Source organism: Pleurodeles waltl, chromosome 4_1, assembly GCF_031143425.1.
Source record: "Pleurodeles waltl isolate 20211129_DDA chromosome 4_1, aPleWal1.hap1.20221129, whole genome shotgun sequence".
In the NCBI taxonomy this organism is placed as follows: domain Eukaryota; kingdom Metazoa; phylum Chordata; class Amphibia; order Caudata; family Salamandridae; genus Pleurodeles; species Pleurodeles waltl.
The window spans coordinates 809,111,088-809,133,263 of record NC_090442.1 but is presented as its reverse complement, the minus strand read 5'-3'; the positions used below and the strand labels follow the sequence as shown (position 1 = coordinate 809,133,263).

The window sequence follows — 22,176 nt, the reverse complement described above, 5'->3', positions numbered from 1 at the left end:
TTGTGATAGTGTGGTCACGCAGTTAGGCTTATCAGAGGGTTGTGCAAAGCATTTGTTGTACACACACAGACAATAGAAGGAGCACACACTCAGTGACTTAACTCCAGACCGATGGTGTTTATGTATCAAAAATATATTTTCTTAATGTATTTTTAGAACCACAAGATTGAAGTTGCAGGTAAGTACTTCAAAAGATTCATATTTCACACAGGTATCAACAGTGCTTTGTTTGAAATAGGTAAGTAAAAACGTTTTTGAATTATTGGCAATAATCTGTTTTAAAAATGAACACAGTACAATTTTCAGAACACTTCCTGGGGGGAGGAAATGTTAAGTTGGTTTACAGTTAAGTACAACACTTACAGTTTCAGTCTCTGGGTTTTAGGAAGTCCACTGGTTGGGGTTCAAGTTAACACTAAACACCCACCACCAGTCACACGGGGCCGGTCGGGTGCAGAGGTCAAAGTTGAGAAAATTTTACGTGGGCTCCTATAGAGACAGGGGGTCCTCGGAATCAGGCCTGCCTGCAGGTAAGTACCCGTGGCTCAAAGGGCAGACCAGGGGGGTTTGAATTAGCACTGGAGGGGCCACAAGTAGGCACCAAACACACATCCTAAGCACCACAGGGGTGGATGGGTGCAGGGTGCAAACAGGACATTGGGGATCCAATGCTGGTCTATGAAAAGTCCCCGGGGGTCACTCAAAGGCTCCAGGCGAGGTCCAGGGGGGTGTCTCAGGCACACCAGTCAGACAGGGAGGAGGGCCACCTGCTGGACGTTGAGGCACTGGGGATCGGTTTCTCACAGGCCTAGGGGCTGCAGGTGTATTGTGTTCTTAAATGTTGGATATCTTCATCTGGAGCTTCACGGTAAGAGGTGTCCTCGGGATTCCCTCTGCAGGCGTCGTCATGGAGGGGTGGAGAAGCCAACCTAGGCAGGGCACTTGCTAGCAATCGCCTGGGGACCTTCTCTTGCTGGATGGACCACCCTGACACGGACTGTGGACGTCGGGTGCACAGGGGTCAAGACTCACGCATCTGGAGTGAGTGGACAGTCCTTAGTTGTTAGTTTCTTTAGGCAGAGCCGCTGTCCTCTGGAGTTCTTGGTCCTTTTGGGTGCAGGGCAGTCCTCTGGAGTTGGCAGAGGTCCCTAGTCAGCTGGATGCGTTGCTGGCCTTTTTGCAGGTTCTTTGAAGCAGAAGACAGGCCGGTGGGGCTGGGGAAAAAGCAGTTGTCATGTTCCTTATTCTCTGCTGGGGGTTTCAGCTTAGCAATCCTTCTTCTTGTAGGTCACCAGGAATCTGGTGAGCTGGGTTCAGGGAGGCTCTTAAATTCTAAATTTAGGGGTGAGTTAGGGGTCAGAGGATAGTAGCCAATGGCTACTGTCACTAAGGGTGACTACACTCTCCTTGTGTCTACTCTCTTTGGGGAAGAGGGCACATTCCTATCCCTATTGGTACCTGTCCTCTAAACCAAGATGGAGGATGTTGTAGGGAGGGGGTCACCTCAGCTCTGGACACCTTAGGTGTGCTCCTTGCTGGGGTGGTCACTCCTCCCTGTTTTCCCTTATTTTCCTGCTGGACTTGCCGCCAAGAGTGGGGCTGTGTCTGGGGGGGCGGGTATCTCCACTAGCTGGAGTGCCCTGGGGCACTCTAACCCGAGGCTCGAGCCTTTGAGGCTCACCGCCAGGTATTACAGTTCCTGCAGGGGGGGTGGTGTGAAGCACCTCCACCCAGGAAAGGCTTTGTTTCTGACCCCAGAATGCACAAAGGCACTCACCCATGTGGTCAGAAACCTGTCTGAAAGTGGCAGGCTGGCACAGACCAGACAGTCCTACACTAGCAGTTTGGCTATCATACAGGGGGCTTCTCTTAGATGGTTTATTTTGTTGAGAAGTTTGATACCAAACTTCCCAGTAGTCAGTGAAGCCATTATGGAGCTGTGGAGTTCGTAATGACAAACTCCCAGACCATATACCCAATATGGCTACACTGCACTTACAATGTCTAAGAATGGACTTAGACACTGTAGGGGCATATTGCTCATGCAGCTATGCCCTCACCTGTGGTATAGTGCACCCTGCGTTAGGGCTGTAAGGCCTGCTAGAGGGGTGACTTGCCTATGTCACTGGCAGTGGCTTGTGGGCATGGCACCCTGAGAGAGGTGCCATGTCGACTTTGTCTTTTTCTCCCCACCAGCACACACAAGCTGCAAGGCAGTGTCCATGGGCTGAGTGAGGGGTCCCCCAGGGTGGAATAATACATGCTGCAGCCCTTAGAGACCTTCCTTGGTCACAGGGCCCTTGGTACCAGGGGTACTTTTGACAAGGGATTTAACTGTGTGCCAGGGTTGTGCCAATTGTGGAAACAAAGGTCCAGTTTTAGGTAAAGAACACTGGTGCTGGGGTCTGGTTAGCAGGGTCCCAGCACACTTTCAATCAAAGTTGGCATCAACACTAGGCAAAACGTGGGGAGGTAACCATGCCAACAGTGGCACTTTCCTACAAAAAGCCTTTGCAAGATCTTTTCCAAAGCTTATCTTCTGTTAGTTAATCAGTTCAAATAGTAAACATCATGAACATAGGTGGATATTTCGTTCATAAGATTTATTTTGAAGGTACTATATTCTACTTGTATATGCCGACGAAAAAACAGGACAAGCCTCTACCAAAATCCATTTAGTTTGTGATTTTCTAATACGTTTTCTAAGATTAAGTAAAGTACTAGTTCACACCTAAATAGCAGTATGTCTTGATTGACATACGTAGGCGACCAAGCAAGAGATGATGACTGGTCTGGAAGGAAGCCCAGCACAGGCACCATTGTTCCCCTCTTCTGTTTAAATTGTGTAGTGTGCAATATTTCAGCAGCAGTCATATGAACAGTAGCCTGGATTTCAGTCATATCAGGAGTATTCCAAGTTTTTATGAGAATTCCCCAAAATGTCTAGGTCTACACCCATACGTAGATCTAAACCTAAAATGTAGATTTATATTTATTTTGCTAACTGTGAAGTGAATGTTTAAATGCATGTAACCCCTCTTGACATCCGCAACAAAGATGCAGAGTTAAATGAGTTTATTAGCCTCCTAGAGATTAAATATTGGAAAAATCAGTGTAGGAATTTGTGAGGTAAAGATGCGTGTGCCCTTCAGGAGATTATGAACACTGTAAGCCAGTGACCGCTTCTTGCACAAGAAAAGAGGAAAATAGTGATCTGATTTGTCCCATTTTGTAAACATATCCTGACTCTGCCTCTTCTTTCTTAGGCTCTGATTAGGAGTGATGCAAAGCTTTCTGACCCATGCACACATACCTGTTCGCACAAGGTGCAGAATTCAGAATTATGTGGAATTTAACACACCTCTTACTTACCCTGCTTTCATGATCCTAATGCTAAAGTAGCAGACATTGTACAATTGTAATGTCTAAGCTTTATCTGGTATGTATTTGTGCACAATGCACCTTGTTTAATGTGATTGTCCACGTATAAATCTTTAATATGTTTTATTGAACTTTAGGCATTGGAGGACCTGTTTAATAGAAATCCAAGCCCAACTTTAACTTCCAACTGTGAGCATCAAATAATGAAGAAGTTTGTTTTGGCAAAAATGTACTTCATCATCAGCATTTCATCAACAATTAATGTAATCCCAGAAACTGTGAAACGATCAAGCTATTCTATAATTAATCCGAGTAGCGTTAAAACTGAAATGAAGATTGAAGGTGCGCCTACAGAAGGTATTTTATTAATAATAGTTTGGACTTTAACAGCGACTTTTAAAATCGTACTCTACCTGCAATATAATGTATTTCATCATTTTCATGTTCTTTTCTAAGACATTTGTACAATCAGTTCTTCATATCACAGCACAGAATTTGCCATAATTAGACATCAATTCGAAATATAAAGATGATGCATATTGATCATGGAATCTTTTGTGATTAGGTGTTATCATATTTTTACGAATAGAAAGACCATTTTGTGTGTTGCACCAGTGTTTCCATGAATGTTCTGACCACTGCTGAGAGGGTTGTTTGTTTAATTTTTTACAGATAGCCTCTCCCTGCTTCCCTGGTCTGAATTAATGTGTTGCTCTTTTCGGCACGTCAGTGTTTCCAGGGGAAGCCTAATGGCAACATGGGCCAATACAGGTCTTTTTTGTGCAGCGATTATTTTCTTAGTGTAAATAAAGTGCTGAGAAATAAAGCAAATGCAGTAACATGCAAGTCCAGCATAAACCCATGTTGCGATACAAATGTTGAATGCGATACATGCACGCACCAATACCAAAAATCCTAATTTATAAAATAGGAAGAAAAAAAGGAGAGGGATGCGAAAATAAGTTATAGAAGGAAGACAGAAAAGAAGGGCAGAAGAAAAGAACGGAGGGAACTCGGAATTACAAAGCAGTGAAGAGGGGGCAGGGAGATGGCTCGTTCAGGCGAAGCCTAAGTATAGTAATGCAGGGGGGAGGGGGATGTGTTGATGGTGATGACGTAGAATCAAGAGAGGGGAGCATCTTGCAGAAAGGGGATCACGTAAGAATAAAAATATCTGCCTTGTCCATTAAATTGTAAATACATTTTTCACAGGATGCGGTCTTGTACATCTCTGCAAGCCATTCCTCGTGTGACAGCAGTTGTGGAAAATTCCAATGTTGCAGAATACAGATCTTGGTAGCTGTAAGGACAGTGATGAGCAGACAACAGGCATGGTGGGTCAGCTAGGAAAGGACCGGAAATTCAGAGGAGAATTAGGGGTCTGGAAGTGGCAAAGGCAAATCCATAGATTCCTGGAGTGTAGACCCCAATGCTATATAAAAGGTGCGAATGGCAGGACTATCCAGTAAAATTAGAATTATTTCACTGGGCCCATAATCGCATAGCCAGCAGGCAATGAGGGAGCAACCCTGCAACCTGACGCCGTGCCGGGGTCCATTGCCAGCCCTAAAGGAACATAAAAAGACTGAACTTCATATGTGCTTCCCGGACCTCTGCCCAGTCCTCCTCATCATATTCCACCAGCAGGCTAGCCTGCCAGGTCATCCTGAGGCTAGTCAATTGTGGCTGGGAGTAGTGGTGGCGAATCAGGAGATTGTAAACTCTGGACATCACACCCTTAAACTGACCCCAAGCGTAAAAGTAATACAGCGCCACAGAACAGGGAATGATCCAGGATTGGGGACCCAGTTTGCTCAGCAGGCAATGACGTAGCTGTGTGTAGCGCTGTTATTGAGTATGCCACATTTATCCTGTAACATCTCAAAGAACTTGAGCTTGCTGCCGGAAATCAGGTTTGTTTGAGTCAGAATTCCAGCTCTGTGCCATGGGCCCCCATCAATCATTGCCCCCTACGCAGATACTAGGATTGTTCTGGAGGGGATCTTTGTAATGAAGATGCACAGCCACTGAAAAAATGCTTGTGAGCCGGTATCCAGGTGGCATTTATGGCGTTCAACATAGAGTTGGGGGATCTGGCGGGGCCAGGATGATAGAGGGCCTGTAGTCCCAATGAGGCCTCCTGGAGTCTGCATTTGAGTGCAACCCATAACGGGGGGTCTACCCGGGGGTGCATGTATGCCATTTGTGACAAATGTAGGGCTAAACAGTAATGTTCAACAAAAGGCAGGCCCAGTTCCCATACTGATCAATGGGTGATAAGCTTCTGAATTGCCAGGCATGATCTTGCTGAACCCCAGATGAAGGCCGTAATGGCCTTGCCTATGTGACGGAGGGTTGAGAGGGGTATTAATAGGGGAAGCATGCCCGCATGTAATTGATTCGGGGCGCGTAACAATTTTCACTGCTTGAGTCCGTCCCTAGAGAGAGAGATTCAGGTCGGACCACTTCGCAAAGTCCAGTCTCATTCACTTCATAATAGGTCCAGCTTATCCTCACCATGCGCTCTAGGCCCCTTTTAACTAGGATGCCCAGATACTTTAGGTGGGAGTTCTTCCACTGGACGAGGTAACTGGCTGTGGCGGCTCATGTGGTAATCCACGGCAGCGGTAAGGCCTCGCTCTTTTCCCAGTTCACATTGAAGCCGGATATTGCTGCAAAAGCATCAGTGGTCTCCAGCACTGTGGGGATGGAGGAGGGTAAGGCCGATAGGGTGAGTAAGATGTCACATACAGTGTCGAGGGGCCTCCGGGCATAGGGATAATTATATTCCAGTCCGTTTGGTGCTGGGACACCACTAAAGGCTCCAAAGCAAGAGGAAATAGCAGGGGGAGATTGGGCAACCCTTACGGGTATCGCTGTGGACTGAGAAGAGATCAGAAAGAAAGGCCCCACAATTGACCTGCGCCGAGGTGGAGTCATAGAGCCATCTCACTCTGGAGACTAAGTCATCACCAAGGCCAAATTTCCAGAGTGTAGCAAATAGGTAGTCCCATTGTTTCCTGTTAAAGGGTTTCTTGGCATCCAACGACAGTGCCAAAGCCTCATCTGGAATGTGTGCTGCTAGCCAGACTTCATGAGCTAATATGTGAAGATGGTTGCGGGACTAGTGGCCTGGGACAAACCCCACTTGCGAGTGGTGAATAAGAGAGGGGAGGACTCGCTTGAAGCGGGCAGCTAGAATGCTAGCCAGTATCTTGACATCCTCATTGAGCAGGGATATGGGGCGATAAGTGCAGTGAATAAGAGGGTCCTTTCCTGGTTTGAGAATGACCAAAATCAGCACCCCATTGGACAGTAAATGCAGAGAGCCTGTGTGATCAGCCTCATAGGAGGCCTTAAGGAGAATATCCACCACCTCAGACTTGCTCCACTTGTAGAACTCTGCTAGAAAGCCATCCTCACCCAAGGCTTTGTGATAGGTTAGATCCGAGATGGCCTGCTCAATCTCCTCCTTAGTGATCTCGCCCTTCATGCAGATGTCTGCTGGCCACTGAGAGGCCCAGTAAGCAAATTCCATCCAAGAAGTTGTCTGTCTACACTGGTCCCTGGACAATTTCCAGGAAGTAGAACACCCTGTAGTAGGATACAAACGTATCTGGGATTTCCTGCAGCTTGGTGACCAGTGTCCCAAGTCAGTGATGGTAGCGGAAAGGCCATTCCCGCCTCCCTCGGCCTGAATGAAGTCACCAGTAACTGTCCTGCCTTCTCTCCATGTTCATAGTGCTGGTTTTTCAGCCTCTGTAGCACATACTCTGCTTTAGAGGGAAAAACAGTATTGAGGTCCCTCATCAGCTGCCCCCTCATAGTCGCCTTCTCCACCACCCACAATACCAGAGCAGTCAACCGAACCATCATTGTTCTCCCATTGAGTATGTATGTGGGCTTTAAGCTGGTTTTTGCTCACTGGTAGGTTGTAAGGGGGTCAAGTTGAAGTTCCAGGGCTTGCGAATTGGCCATAACAGGCTTATTTCAGTGTGCAGGGCAATAGGGGGGGTGGTCAGAGAGGGTTCCCTCTAGTATTGAAGTCTTGCAGATAAGGGAAAGCAAGGGGTGAGCTACCAGTAAAAAATCCAACTGTGATTGTGTGCCATGAACCGGGGACATGTATGTGTGTTACTGATTCGTTGGATTTAAGAGACACCATATGTCAAGAAGGCCATGATCAGCCCCAAGATCTCTTAGGAGGTCTCTGCCTGCAGTATTGAATATGTCAATAGGACCGGTGTGATCTAAGACTGCATCCCAGGCCAGGATCCAGTCCTTGCCTACCAAGATGTTGGCAGTATCTATCTCCATCAATGCCTGGGTAAGGTGAAAAAGGAAGGGTGCGCTTTGGACCCATGGACGCATACACTGAATCTAACCATAGCACCTTTCCATTGATCTTTAGTCTGGCGAACACATAGCGACCCTCCGCATCAATCCAGGTCTTAAGCACTGCATGAGGCAGCCTTTTTTGGAATCAATATGGCTATGCCACGTTTCCAGGGTGCAGGTAGGCCATCTGCTACTCACAGAGGACAGCAACTGTGTTATCTCTTTGCCCACCCAATCCCACCAGAACTTCCCAGCTTCTGTCCCGGTGAGATGTGTCTCCTCGAGGAGAGCTATGCTGGTGCATTTGGAATTTACATAAGAAAGCACTTTTTCACACTTGATGTAACGTGTAAGACCATTGATGTTCCAGGAACGAATATGTAAAGGCATGTGTTTTGGCATGAAGATCGCAAGAACCAACGGGGAGCCGGAGGGTCATGAACAATGTTGGGCAGGTTAGTCATGTCCCGCTGGCAGTCTGCAGGATGTTGAAAGGGCAGACAAGATCAGACAGGTGGTGGGGCGGAGGTTGGAAATAAGTATTAGGAAGAATGCGTAAATGACAGAAGGTGCCTAACTGAATACCCAAGAGATAAAACAGAAGAGAGGGAGAGAGGAGAAGAGAAAAATAAATAAGTTATGAGGGGAAAGAAAAGAACAATGCACAAATAAACACAATGCTGTGCAAACCAAAAATCAACCATGCAATCAAGTGCACTATGTGTCCTATCGACTGTAGTTAGCAGGTCTACACCTGAGGTGCCGTTGCATGTGGAAGGCCCGGGCCAGTGGTCGAGAGGAACCAAGGGTAGTGGGAAGCAGGCCCTGCAAAGAGTTCAGAACATTGGCAATGGCAAAGATCAGAGGGTAGCTGAGTGATGACGTAAAAGAGGCTGCAAGAAGGCTTGCTCCAATGCCTATGAGCTGAGTGGAAAGGCAAATGATGTGAAGACATGACACACTGTGTCTCAACACTATGCGAGATGATGCACCAGGGGGTGGAATTGCAGCCATGTGAATCATTACTCTGTAGAGTGTACATTGGGAAAGTGTGTGTGCAGAGTTATTGGTGTCATAAACTGTAAAGGGTGCAATCAAGTTGAGCATAACATAGCAGGGTATTCTGCAGGAGGGGAGGGGGAAGTGAATGTTTGTTTTTGTCGAACCACCAATGGACGGATTCAGGTATTAAACATATAATAATGAACTACAGTGAACAAATGAGTCAAAATCAGCCAGGGAGAAAGGTGATCAATATTTGCATCCAATACATTAGACATCAGACTGCAGGCAGGCCCAGCTTAAGCGGCGAACAGGATTTGTGTGCCCCCTGTCTTGTGTGTGTTCTGCCACTGCTTTTAATATCTTCTCCTTGTCTTTTTTAATGTTATGGTTTTTGTCCTGTTGCCAGGGCCCAGGAGGATGTGTTTCAGGGCTCCCCGGGGCAAGAGGGTCCTCCTCCACAGCAGAGAGACCAAGAGGGAACTGGGAGGTGTCCATGGCCCCTTCACTTAGTCCATCCAAAAGGCCTGCAGTTCCCCTGGATTATTCAAGTTCTTAGATTTGCCACCCAGGGTGGTTCACATGCATGCTAGCTCGAAGAGGCCAAATTTGATGTCTCATTTGCGGAGGAGTGGTCGAGGGGAGAGGAAAGCCTTTCTCCAATCGCTCAGCTCTTTGTAAAATTCTGCTGAAGCCTGTATCTTGTGAACATCGAAATCATAGAGCCCATGAGCCCTTGCCGCTGTCAGGATCTGATCCACTGGCTCATGCCGGAGGAGGCAGGCAATAATAGGTCTCAGGCCAGATGAGGCCAAGGCCCACCGTGGTCTTATTATATGCACTCTTTGCAGCTCAAGAAGAGGTGAAAGCCAATCCTGAGGAGGATAGGAAAGGAATTAAGAAGAAACCCTCTGACATTTGCGTCTCCTGCCTTCTCAGGGATACAGAAAAAATGTACATTATCCCTGCTATTTTGTCCTCATTGTCCACAATTTTGTCATGTAAGACATGGAGTTCCAGGTCCCTGTGTGGCAGGAGCTCAACCTTGGATTGTAGAGAGGTCAAGGGGTGGGCCAGGGCCTCCGCCTTGTCTTGGAAACTAGATATCTCAGCAGAGATCAACTTTGTCTCGGTGGTGAGGTCCATCGTTTAAGTGTCCCTTACCTCAAGCCTGACCCACTGAAGTTACCTCTTTGAGGACGGGCTGGGGCAAGTCATTGATTTCATAGCCACCCAGAGAAATTGCACTGCACCACAAATGGGTGTTACGCAGCAGTGACACTTTCAGCTGGCTGAAGGGCTCATCCTGAGGGCAGGTCATAGTGTGAAAAAGGTGGCAAAAGCACTGTTGTCCACAGGCACCTCCATTCCTTCGGGATCGCCTCCAGAGATGCAAAGGGTTTTCAGAGGTTGAGTGTGGCTGTCCAAGGTGCTGATACACCACTCTGTACAGCTTGACAAGGAATGCCGCCTCTAGATAAAGACCGCAAGCTTTTTGCGATGAGGCCATGGGACTCCGTGTCCCCTTTACTTGGTGACCAGTACTCTCCGGGTGAGTTTCTTATATTCCACACTTGGGAGGATGCACACTCAACAGTCATGGTGGCTGTAGACTGTCGATTAACAGCATTTAGCTCCCCGGGGCCTTCCTGCTCAACGGAGCTCCAGAATTAGGGGCCCATCTTTGTGGATGGCCAGGCTCCTCCCCCTGCCGAGAGGCATGTTAATATGTGTCCATTGTGTTTGCTAGGAGGAATGGAATGTCTACGTGGAATTTAATTACTGACTGCAGAAAAACACATGTAAAAATTATGGCACATAGGCCTAGGATAAACCCTTGAGTAAATGCCGGTTTTTCATGGCTTGGTTGCACCTTAGAATTGCAGAGCTGCCAGCATGACCAGAAAATCTTTCAGAGCAATGTTCAGAAACACTGGTAAACAATAACATGCACTTTGGTAGTAAGGCCGGTGTATACAGAGATCCTGTTTAGGGTTTTAAGTCTGTTATATATGCTTGCATTTGCTTGTCCTTGTCAAAATCCCTCAAGTATTTCAAATTGTTTCATCCACTATATAAAGGACATGAATGACTCTGGATGTTCATACTAAGTTATGTTCTGGTAGAGATCATAAGGTAAATTCATGGACTGAAATATAACATAGAATCTATGAAAAAGGATACTTGCCCTTGATAAGATTCCATTTGATGGATTTTTTTCTGAAGATTCTCTATCCTTTGAAATATTCCCCGAATTGATATTTAATAAATCTTGTAACACAGTAGTTCCAGGTTGTACAACAGATCCATAGTTGCTTCTTCCAGCTTCCATGTAAGTGATATCACAAAGTTTATTTTTGAACACATTGATAACTAGTATTAGGTTCCAATTCTTCCCTTCCCCGACAAAGGAAAAAATATTATGACACACCAACTGGCACAATAATGCAAAATTTACAGGAAAAGCAGAAAGTATCTTGTAGATATATTGGTTGTGATGTCTTTAATTATTAATTTCCATATTATTTTTACATTTTCTTAGTTTAACTACTTTCCACTTTGCTTCTTTACTAGTATTACAATTAGAATATAAAAACATTTCAGTATGTTGTGTTATGTTTTGATTATATTTTTTGTATTAGTGATTGCAGAAGAAGAATATGAAAACTCCCCTGTCATTGTTCAGCTTATGTCAAAGGAAGAATTATCTTTGGCAAGATTAAAGGTATGCAATACTTGAAAAACTACAACAAAATAGTGTAATAGAAGTTTGAGTTCTCAACCTCTATTAAGTGGTCTATTGCTTTCTAACCAGTTCTGTCCCATGTAAGTCCCAATGTTTACATACATGCACATTCAGCATCATAAAACTGCAATCGTTTCAGAAATGAATTCCTTTAAATTCAGTCTGTTGTGCATATTTATTGAATAAACAGTTTTGCTTGTATTACATTTTGGTCTCTTTCTAGGTCAGTGTGGATGGCACTTTGCTAATCCTATGTTTACAAATTTTGCTAGAAAAACAGACATTTGAAAAAAGAAAACACAGACATTTGAGATGAGCAAATTTAGAGGTAGGGTGCTCTATAGGCAAGCTGCTCTCCACCTAAGTTTGGGAATTACCCAGAGTTCTCTCTTCTTTTTTGCACAATTTATGCATCACTCTAAGCCTGAAAGGGTATTGTTTTGATATATATATATATATACATATATATATACATATATATAATCAATTAATGAATAGTGATTTCACCTTTTCAAAGTGAGGTTACCAACATTTCTGACTTCAAAGTGATCACTTATTAGGGCTCGGCTTAGTTTCAAGGCCCACATCACAGCTGGCAGCTTGCTGATCACTACACTGATTAGGAAGCAATGGAGTATTTAGATTCCATAATGCATCTATGTCTGGAAAACCACTGCTGTTATACAGAGTCCCCAACAATGATAAAGGCAGCATTAGGATAGTCACTAATCAATGATAAACAGTTATTCAGTAGAGCATTTTAATTGCTAGAAATGTCATCTAGATGGGAACAACAGACATTGCAGATCAGTAAGTCATGCAATAATTGTTAGGATCAAAATAAGAAAGGTAAATCACAAGGGCAAATGTATATGTCAGGTGAAGTCCATCTGTGCTCTTTTGGGCAAAAGTGACGTAGTATGGCACATCTCCTCGCAGCTCTGTCCCGGAACCACCACTGCAAGACATATCCCGACACAGGACCCCAGAGCACTTCAGAACCATTGCTACATGATGCATCCTCGGAGAAGGAGTTCACATCGCAGCACTGCAACTCATTAGAACCACTGCAATCTTGATACAGGACCTTACTTCACAGCCATGCAGTTCGTTGAAATTGATACTACGCAATGCATCTTCGACACAGGACCTCACATCGCAGCTCCTTGGAACCACTGCTGCGCAATGCATCCTCGACACCGGACCTCACATCGCAGCTCCTTGAAACTACTGCTGCGCAATGCATCCTCAGTGTAGGACCTTTCGCCAGGCTGCAACCAGGATTTAAGGTACTTTGTCAGTGGGCCTAACTTGATCCCTGTATCCAGGGACACCTAAGATCTCTATTTCGTATGGCTGTCTAGGAGAATACACAAAGACCAACTGAGCTACAGCCAGTCATGTGACCCAGAGACAGGCAGCAGACACTAAGGCCCTCATTATGACTTTGGCAGTCTCTGAGCGAGACCGTCAAAGTCACGGGTGCCAGAAGACCACCAGTGCTGGCGGTCTTTCGCCCTCCATATAATGGGTACTGCTAGTTTTCCGCCACACTTTGGGCAGATATCCGTCATTAGCCATGCTGGTGGGCGGTGGCGCACTGGCGTTGCTACCACCTGCACCGCCCCGCCAGAAGGACGCCACCAGCCGTATTAGGACCATTAATACGGCCTGACAGTGTCCTGCTGGGGGGGCGCTGCCGGCAGTGGCAGCGCCCCTTCCAGTTCCCTGCCGGAGGACCTTCTTGCCAGACAAGGTAAGTCGGGAGTCCGACGGGGTGGGTGGGACGGTGGGGGGTGTTGTGTTCATGTCTGAGACTGTGGTTTCTGCATGTGTGTATTCATCTGTGTGTGCGTGTGAATGCGATTGTGAGTGTTGTGGTGTATTTGTGTGAGTGAGTGCGTGTATGAATGTTGAATTGAGTGCGTGTCTGCATGTCATTGTGTATGCATGTTTGGATGTTTGTGTGTATACGTGCCTGAATGAGTATGTGTAAGTGAATGCGTGGATGGATGTGTGTGAGTTAATGCGTGGATTGATGCGTGTGAATGAATGCGTTTATGGATGAGTGTGTTCGGATGCGTGTATTGATATGTGAGAGTGGATGTGTGTCTGGAAGTGTATGCGTGGTTTGTAAGGGTGTCTGTGTCCATGTATGCGGGGAGAAGGTGTGGGGGGCACTATGTGTGTAGGGGGAGGGGGCGATATGTGTGTAGGGGGTCAGAGGCACTGTGACAGTAAGGGGGGGTCAGGTGCTTGCTCGGGGGGAGCCATCTACCGGTGATAGGGAATTCCTTCCCTGTCACCGGTAGCCCTACCGCCATAGTTTTCGTGGCTTTGACTTTTTGCCTTTGCTGATGCTATGTTTTGAATTGAAAGTGTGCTGAGGCCTGCTAACCAGGCCCCAGCACCAGTGTTCTTTCCCTAACCTGTACTTTTGATTCCACAATTGGCACACCCTGGCATCCAGATAAGTCCCTTGTAACTGGTACCTCTGGTACCAAGGGCCCTGATGCCAGGGAAGGTCTCTAAGGGCTGCAGCATGTCTTATGCCACCCTGGAGACCCCTCACTCAGCACAGACACACTGCTTGCCAGCTTGTGTGTGCTGGTGAGAACAAAACGAGTAAGTCGACATGGCACTCCCCTCAGGGTGCCATGCCAGCCTCTCACTGCCTATGCAGGTATAGATAAGTCACCCCTCTAGTAGGCCTTACAGCCCTAAGGCAGGGTGCACTATACCATAGGTGAGGGCACCAGTGCATGAGCACTGTGCCCCTACAGTGTCTAAGCAATACCTTAGACATTGTAAGTGCAGGGTAGCCATAAGAGTATATGGTCTGGGAGTCTGTTTTACGTGAACTCCACAGCACCATAATGGCTACACTGAAAACTGGGAAGTTTGGTATCAAACTTCTCAGCACAATAAATGCACACTGATGCCAGTGTACATTTCATTGTAAAATACACCACAGAGGGCACCTTAGAGGTGCCCCCTGAAACTTAACCGACTATCTGTGTAGGCTGACTGGTTCCAGCAGCCTGCCACACTAGAGACATGTTGCTGGCCCCATGGGGAGAGTGCCTTTGTCACTCTGAGGCCAGTAACAAAGCCTGCACTGGGTGGAGATGCTAACACCTCCCCCAGGCAGGAGCTGGAACACCTGGCGGTGAGCCTCAAAGGCTCACCCCTTTGTCACAGCACCGCAGGACACTCCAGCTTAGTGGAGTTGCCCGGCCCCTCCGGCCACGGCCCCCACTTTTGGCGGCAAGGCTGGAGGAAACAAAGAAAACAACAAGGAGGAGTCACTGCCCAGTCAGGACAGCCCCTAAGGTGTCCTGAGCTGAAGTGACTCTAACTTTTAGAAATCCTCCATCTTGCAGATGGAGGATTCCCCCAATAGGATTAGGGATGTGACCCCCTCCCCCTGGGAGGGGGCACAAAGAGGGTGTACCCACCCCCAGGGCTAGTAGCCATTGGCTACTAACCCCGCAGACCTAAACACGCCCTTAAATTTAGTATTTAAGGGCTTCCCTGAACCTAAGATTTTAGATTCCTGCAACTAACAAGAAGAAGGACTGCTGAGCTGAAAAACCCCTGCAGAGGAAGAACAGAAGACACCAACTGCCTTGGCCCCAGACTTACCTGCCTGTCTCCTGCCTTCCAAAGAAACCTGCTCCAGCGACGTTTTCCAAGGGACCAGCGACCTCTGAATCCTCTGAGGACTGCCCTGCTTCGAAAAAGACAAGAAACTCCCGAGGACAGCGGCACTGCTCCAAAAGAACTGCAACTTTGTTACAAGGAGCAGATTTAAAGACCCCTGCAACTCCCCGCAAGAAGCGTGGGACTTGCAACACTGCACCCGGCGACCCCGACTCGACTGGTGGAGAACAACCAACTCAGGGAGGACCCTCCGGCGACTCTACGACTGTGAGTAACCAAAGTTGTCCCCCCTGAGCCCCCACAGCGACGCCTGCAGAGGGAATCCCCAGGCTCCCCCTGACCGCGACTGTCTGAACTCCATTTCCCGACGGCTGGAAAAGACCCTGCACCCGCAGCCCCCAGCCCCTAAAGAAACGGAACTTCTGTGCAGGAGTGACCCCCAGGAGGCCCTCTCCCTTGCCCAGGTGGTGGCTACCCCGAGGAGCCCCCCCCTTGCCTGCCTGCGACGCTGAAGAGATCCCTTGATCTCTCATTGACTTCCATTGAAAAGCCTACGCGTGTTTGCACACTGCACCCGGCTGCCCCGCGCTACTGAGGGTGTACTTTCTGTGCTGACTTGTGTCCCTCCCGGTGCCCTACAAAACCCCCCTGGTCTGCCCTCCGAAGACGCGGGTACTTACCTGCTGGCAGACTGGAACCGGGGCACCCCCTTCTCTCCATTGAAGCCTATGTGTTTTGGGCACCTCTTTGACCTTTGCACCTGACCGGCCCTGAGCTGCTGGTGTGATAACTTTGGGGTTGCTCTGAACCCCCAACGGTGGGCTACCTTGGACCAAAAACTGAAACCTGTAAGTGACTTACTTACCTGTTAAAACTAACAATAACTTACCTCCCCCAGGAACTGTGAAAATTGCACTGTGTCCACTTTTAAAACAGCTTATTGTGTTTTATGTAAAAAGTATACATGCTAAAGTAATGATTCAAAGTTCCTAGAGTACTTACCTGAAATACCTTTCAAATGAGATATTACATGTAAAATTTGAACCTGTGGTTCTTAAAATAAACTAAGAAAATATATTTTTCTATAACAAAACCTATTGGCTGGATTTGTCTCTGAGTGTGTGTACCTCATTTATTGTCTATGTGTATGTACAACAAATGCTTAACACTACTCCTTGGATAAGCCTACTGCTCGACCACACTACCACAAAATAGAGCATTAGTATTATCTCTTTTTACCACTATTTTACCTCTAAGGGGAACCCTTGGACTCTGTGCATGCTATTCCTTACTTTGAAATAGCACATACAGAGCCAACTTCCTACAAGAGGATTTTTTCATTACAGTCCAAAGACACCAAACATGAACTGGTAACTGTTTCCCATTTGGAAGTTACAGATCATTAAATGTATGTGATAGAGACTTCTAACTGCAAATTCCTTACCTTAGAATTTCCTGGCGTCAGCTTGGAAACTGGAACTTTTGCTGAGCAATAGCTTTGTGTGTGCTGTCAGGTGGCATCATTCGGATCCGTGTGGCATCATCGGCATCGTTGGAACCGTTTGTGACGTCACGGTCGCCTATAAAGGCACCACCCAGGTGTGCATACATAATTTATTTTCCTTCCACGCCGGTTAAAGAGCAGATCCGGAACAGAGGTACCCTCTGTCTTTTTTGACAGGCCTTTTTTGACCTTTTGGTTGAGATTTTTTATGTCTGTACGAGGATGACCTTGAGAAAGACAGGATTTGAGCCATGTGGCACCTGCCATCACGCCATATCGGTGACGGATCCACAACAGGGTATGTCTCTGGTGCTTAGATCGAGACCACAGCTCAACAACGTGTTCTGACTTCCGGGCCATGGCTCTGAAAGCTTTGAGGGAGCAGTCCCTAAAGCTAATGGCAGCCCGGCAGTCAATGTCGGCAGGCGCGACTCCTCGCAGGTCCCGGTCGAGGAGGAGTCCTCTTTGTCCCACTCAAGATCCTCCAGGCACTTGGGGACGAGGCACAACAAGAAGTAGTAGTCCAAGCGGACTTCGACTTCACCTCACCCGTTGGCCAACTAGGCGAGTCTGGAACGTAGACGTTCCAGGCACGGTTCCGCAGAACCGTTGCCACGGCTGACTCCCAGCCCCCCCCGTCCAGGAGCCAGAGTGAGCCCCGCTAAGCTCATAGAGTTTTATGAGGCCAAGCGTCTCGTACTTAAGTGGGCTGGCCCCACTCGCATGTCTTTGGGCCCAGCAGGGGCCCCATCAGGTTCCACTTCAGTGGCTTTGGCACCGATGGGGTCTCTTGCATCCGATATTGGATTCAGAAAGATGCTGAGGCCACACAGTCGGCCTCGCCAGGTGTCGCTCCTGAAATCGATGCTCCCAGTGGCACCGGCGCCCACCAGTGATGCAAGCCCCATTCTAATAACCGATGATCCAGAGCTGACGGCGCCAACAGGTACTAGATCATTGCCTGAGCCTTTCTATGATCGGCTAGGCATTGGTGAGGAATGGGAGGGGTCTCAGGACCCTCTGGAGTCTCTATTGGAGCAAATGGACTGGTATGAGGAGTTAGGAGAGGCCAGTGGACTGGACACCTCTCCAGATAGTGGCATGCCTTCACCTCCTACAGTGGCTACGGAGGAGGGAGCATCATATGCCATTGTGATGCATAAGGCAGCTGAGGTCGGTCCAGGACCTAGATCTGCCTACAGTGCCGGTCAGGACTAACGTCCTGATTGAGGTGCTTCAGCCGGGGGTTTCAGCATTGGAATTGATGTCACCCTTTAATGAAGCCCTCACGGATGTCCTGCTGAGGACATAGTCCAAACCCAGCACAGGGGTCCTGTAAATCGGACAGTTGGCCACCACCATCACCCAGCTCTGGGTGAACCTAGCTTCCTCACACAATACCCCGCCCCAGAGAGCTTGGTGGTCCAAGATTCCACTTCCCATGGCGCCTTCCCTTCTACTCCCCTGGATAGGGAATCCAAGAGGCTGGACCAGCTTGCAAAGAAGATGTTTTCTTCCTCCTGCCTGGCATTGAAGTCAGTAAACACCTCATGCCTGTTGGGCTGTTTTCCCCATACTTTATGGGATACAGTGGAGCAGGTGCTGCCATAGGTCCCGGAGGGCATGTGGGACACTCTCTCAAAAGCAGTCAAAGATGGGAGAGATGCAGCCAAGTTTAATATCAGGTGTGGATTGGACACAACTGACACCCCAATGCCTCCCTCAAAAGAACAGCTGATGGAGGATCACTTAGATTTACTCTGCGAGGAAGTTACGGCTCTGTTGGCCAAGGGAGCCAAAGAAAGGGTCTTGATATCAGAAGTAGGCAGTGGTTGCTATTCCCGCTAATTTCTGATACCCAAAAAGAACAAGGGCCTTTGCCATATTCTGGATTTGTGGAATGTCAAGCACTTCCTCAAAAAGGAGAAATTCAGAATGCTCACTATTGCTCAGGTCTTGTCTGCCCTAGACCAAGGAGACTGGATGGTAGCGTTGGACTTGCAGAATGGGTAGTCCCATATCCCCATCCTACCTGTCCATACCTGCGGTTCAAGGTGGGCCATGAGCACTTTCAGTTTACTGTGCTCCCTTTCGGCCGTACCAGTACGCCTCGGGTGTTCACCTAAGTGAAGGTAGTGGTTGCTGCTCATCTGTGGAGATCAGGGGTTTCAGTCTTCCCCTACCTCGACGACTGGCTGTTGAAGGCATCTTCGCCCCAGGCTGTCGTCACCCACCTTCAGACTATGACGAACCTTCTGCATTCGCTGGGGTTCACTATAAACATGCTGAAGTCGCATCTGACTCCCTCTCAGATGCTCCCTTTCATCTGAGCCATTCTGGCCACAGTGCAGTTTCTGAACTATCCTTCTGAGCAGCGTGTCCAGGATTTTCAGGTTATGATTTTGATCTTTCAGCCTCTATCCTGGATTTTAGTGAGACAGACTCTGAGTCTGCTCAGCCTAATGGCCTCCTGCTTCCTGTTAGTAAAACTTCCCAGATTGCATATGAGGGCTCTGCAGTGGGACCTAAAGTTCCAGTGGGTGCAGCATCAGGGAAATCTCACCGACAGTACAGATCTCGAAGGGAACTGCAAAAGATCTGCAGTGGTGGTTAATGAACTGCGATTGGGTCAGAGAAAGACTTATCTCCTTTCTCATTGAAGAGCCAGGAATCCAGCCTCATCACACATATGCCCCTAGACAAAGAGGACAGAACATGGATGCCATATGGAAATGCGTAAACACTTTTGATGCTACTTGCTTCAAGGGCTGGAAATGCTACAGCTGTCTTGGAAGCATACAGTAGTCAGCTGTGGAACAGCATTTCCCATTTGGAGAAACTTGAAGAGGATCAAAAACATCAGACCAGAGTGATATGGGATCAAGCGTGGATGTAAATCGAATACTCCACCATGGCTTTGGCCATGATTAAATTCTGCCAACTGGCAAATGTTGCCATGCAGTGGTAATATGATGGTTTCTGCTTCTGCCTCACTTATTACAAGAAATGTTTTCAAGCCAGAATACTTGATATGTTTTTTGATAGACAGCCTTTATTTGGGAAGCACCTTTGACATTCTGATTACTTACTGGAATAAGAGGGTTGAGAGGACAACTAAAGAGATATGCATATTCTGTCCTACCTGTTGCTGGATATGTGCACAACAGAGACCAAGGAGAAACACCACCCGTTTGGGGGAATAGATAGAAGACTGTGTAGGAAGCTGACCTGGTGTGTGGTGAGCACCTATGGTGTTATCACCTTATACCAGGTCCAGATATTCCCTATCAGAGAAGTGTAGGCAGTGCCTTGAAAGTCAGGGCTCTCTAGAGGTAGCTGTGGATGAGCAGCCAAGCTTATTCTAGGAGACATGCAAAGCTTATGTAACACCACTATAGTCACTCAGCACTATCAAACATGAAAAAACAGCATAGTGTTACAAAAAGAAAGGTACTTTAAAAAAAATAGGCAGTCCCCTCACCTGGAGGTTTGTAAACACACTAAATATATACACAATATCAATCAGTAAGGAGCATACAAATCCACAAGCTTTGGTAAAAGCAATGGAAAATAGTGAGGGCCCTAGGGGAGGGCCAAAGCTTATACTAAGAAAGTGGAAAGCAAGATACAGTCCCCCACCCAAGGATGTGGAGTCATTAGAGGGGAGCTGAAGGAACTAGGTACCCCAAGAGGTGAGTACCAGAGTGACCCTCAGCGACCAGGAGAGCAGAGATAAGTACCTGTGTTTTCCCAAAACTAACAGGAGGACTTAGCAAAAGGATTGTGCAAGACCCAGACCAGAGTGGAAGACCACAAAGGTGGATTCTGGCAAAAGAGGACCTACAAAGGAAGGGGACCAAGTCCAGTTTGTGATGGAGTGTCCGGTCGTGGCAGGAGCCACTACATACCCTTATGTGGATGCAGGACCAGGTCGACGGGGGAAGAAGACGACCAGCTGTGCAGCGCAGGATATGAAGAGGAATTCCCAATGTGATGCAGATGGTGTCCCACATCGGCTGTCAGGTTGCCGTGGCTCAGTGGTGCCAGAGAACCACCACCAAGCCTTAGCAAATGCAAACAGAGAAAAGAAAAATTGCAAGGTTGAAGAGGACCAGCAAGGTCTGGGGGATGTGACCCAAGGAGGGGAGTCCAGGGTGGTCCTCAGCAGTTGATAGTCACTAAAAGAGAAGGCAACCCACACAGGCAACACACTGGCAGCAGGCACAGCAAGTCACAGTGAGGCCCACTCAGCACACCTAAAGAGGAATCCCACATTGCTGGAGCAGCAGAGAGGAGAGTGTGCTTGGCAGGAAAAAGTGCTGGGGGCTGGAGCTAGACAGAGCCTGAAGATCTCTTGGAGTAGGAGCAAACAAGCTTTGGTAGATGCAAGGGTCATGGTGTACAGGGGGTACTGTCCTGCAAGGAGAGGCAAGGGCTTACCGTCTCCCAAGTTGGACATCTGGCAGAGAGGACCAAGAGGACCACTACAGACTACCACTTGTGATGCAGGATCCACGCAGTTACGAAGGAGAGCAGATCCACGCAACTGGTCATCGTTGTAGTTGGTGCCTTTAGATGCAGGGGAGTTACTCCTTCACTCCAAGGGAGATTCCTTCGTACTTCTTGGTGCAGGCTGGAGTCTTGTCGACCTCAGAGGATTAACAGCCAGAGAAATATTGCAGGTGATTCAAAGAGGCGGAGAAACAATGTTGCAAGTGGAGTTGTAGCTGAAGCTGCAGATTGTTGGTTCCTGAAGAGTCCAGTTGTGGTTCCAGTGGCCAGAAAATGAAGGAGTCTTGGTGGAATCTTACACATTGAATCTGAGGACCCACCGAGGAGGGAGACCATAAATAGCCCAGGAAGGGGGATAGCAAGGTGACCACCTATCAGGAGGGGGCTGTGATGACACCTGCCTGACCTGGCCGCTCACATGCTCCCAGGGACCTCTGCCCTTCTTGGATTCAAGATGGCGGAATCAAGTGGTCACCTGGAGGAGCTCTGGGCACCACCCCTGGGGTGGTGATGGACAGGGGAGTGGTCACTCCCCTTTCCTTTGTCCAGTTGCATGCCAGAGAAGGGACCAAGGGTCCCTGGACTGGTGCAAACCGTTTTATGCAAGGAGGACACCAAATGTGCCCTTCAAGGCATACCGGTGGCTTGGGGAGACTACCCCTCCCAAGCCATGTGTCACCTATTTCCAAGGGTAAAGGGTTTTGCCTCCCTCTCCCATTTTCTTGGGGAGACTACCCCTCCCAAGCCATGAAACACCTATTTCCAAGGGTAGAGGGTGTTGCCTCCCTCTCTCACAGGAAATCCTTTGTTCTGCCTTCCCCTGCCTGAGCTGGTCAAGCAGCAGTAGGGCAGAAACTTTCTGTTGGGTGACAGCAGTGCAGGCTGCCCGGAAAACCCCAAAAGACTGGTAGGAGCAATACTGGGGGCCCTGTAAGGAGCCACCAAAGTGCATGGAATCATACTGCCAATACTGTATTGGGGTATGATTCCGACATGTTTGATATCAAACATGTCCAGGTTCGGAGTTGCC

The 22,176-nt window shown here is 47.9% G+C and overlaps 1 protein-coding gene across 1 annotated transcript in view; it reads left to right on the top strand.

The window, feature by feature from the left end:
* CFAP54 (cilia and flagella associated protein 54) overlaps positions 1–22,176 on the top strand; it is a 1,075,777-nt gene that overhangs the window by 1,011,348 nt on the left and 42,253 nt on the right. Inside the window, exons 50-51 of the mRNA XM_069229529.1 lie at positions 3,519–3,738; positions 11,364–11,446. Coding sequence (XP_069085630.1) covers positions 3,519–3,738; positions 11,364–11,446 — 303 coding nt within the window. The remainder of the gene's footprint in view (positions 1–3,518; positions 3,739–11,363; positions 11,447–22,176) is intronic.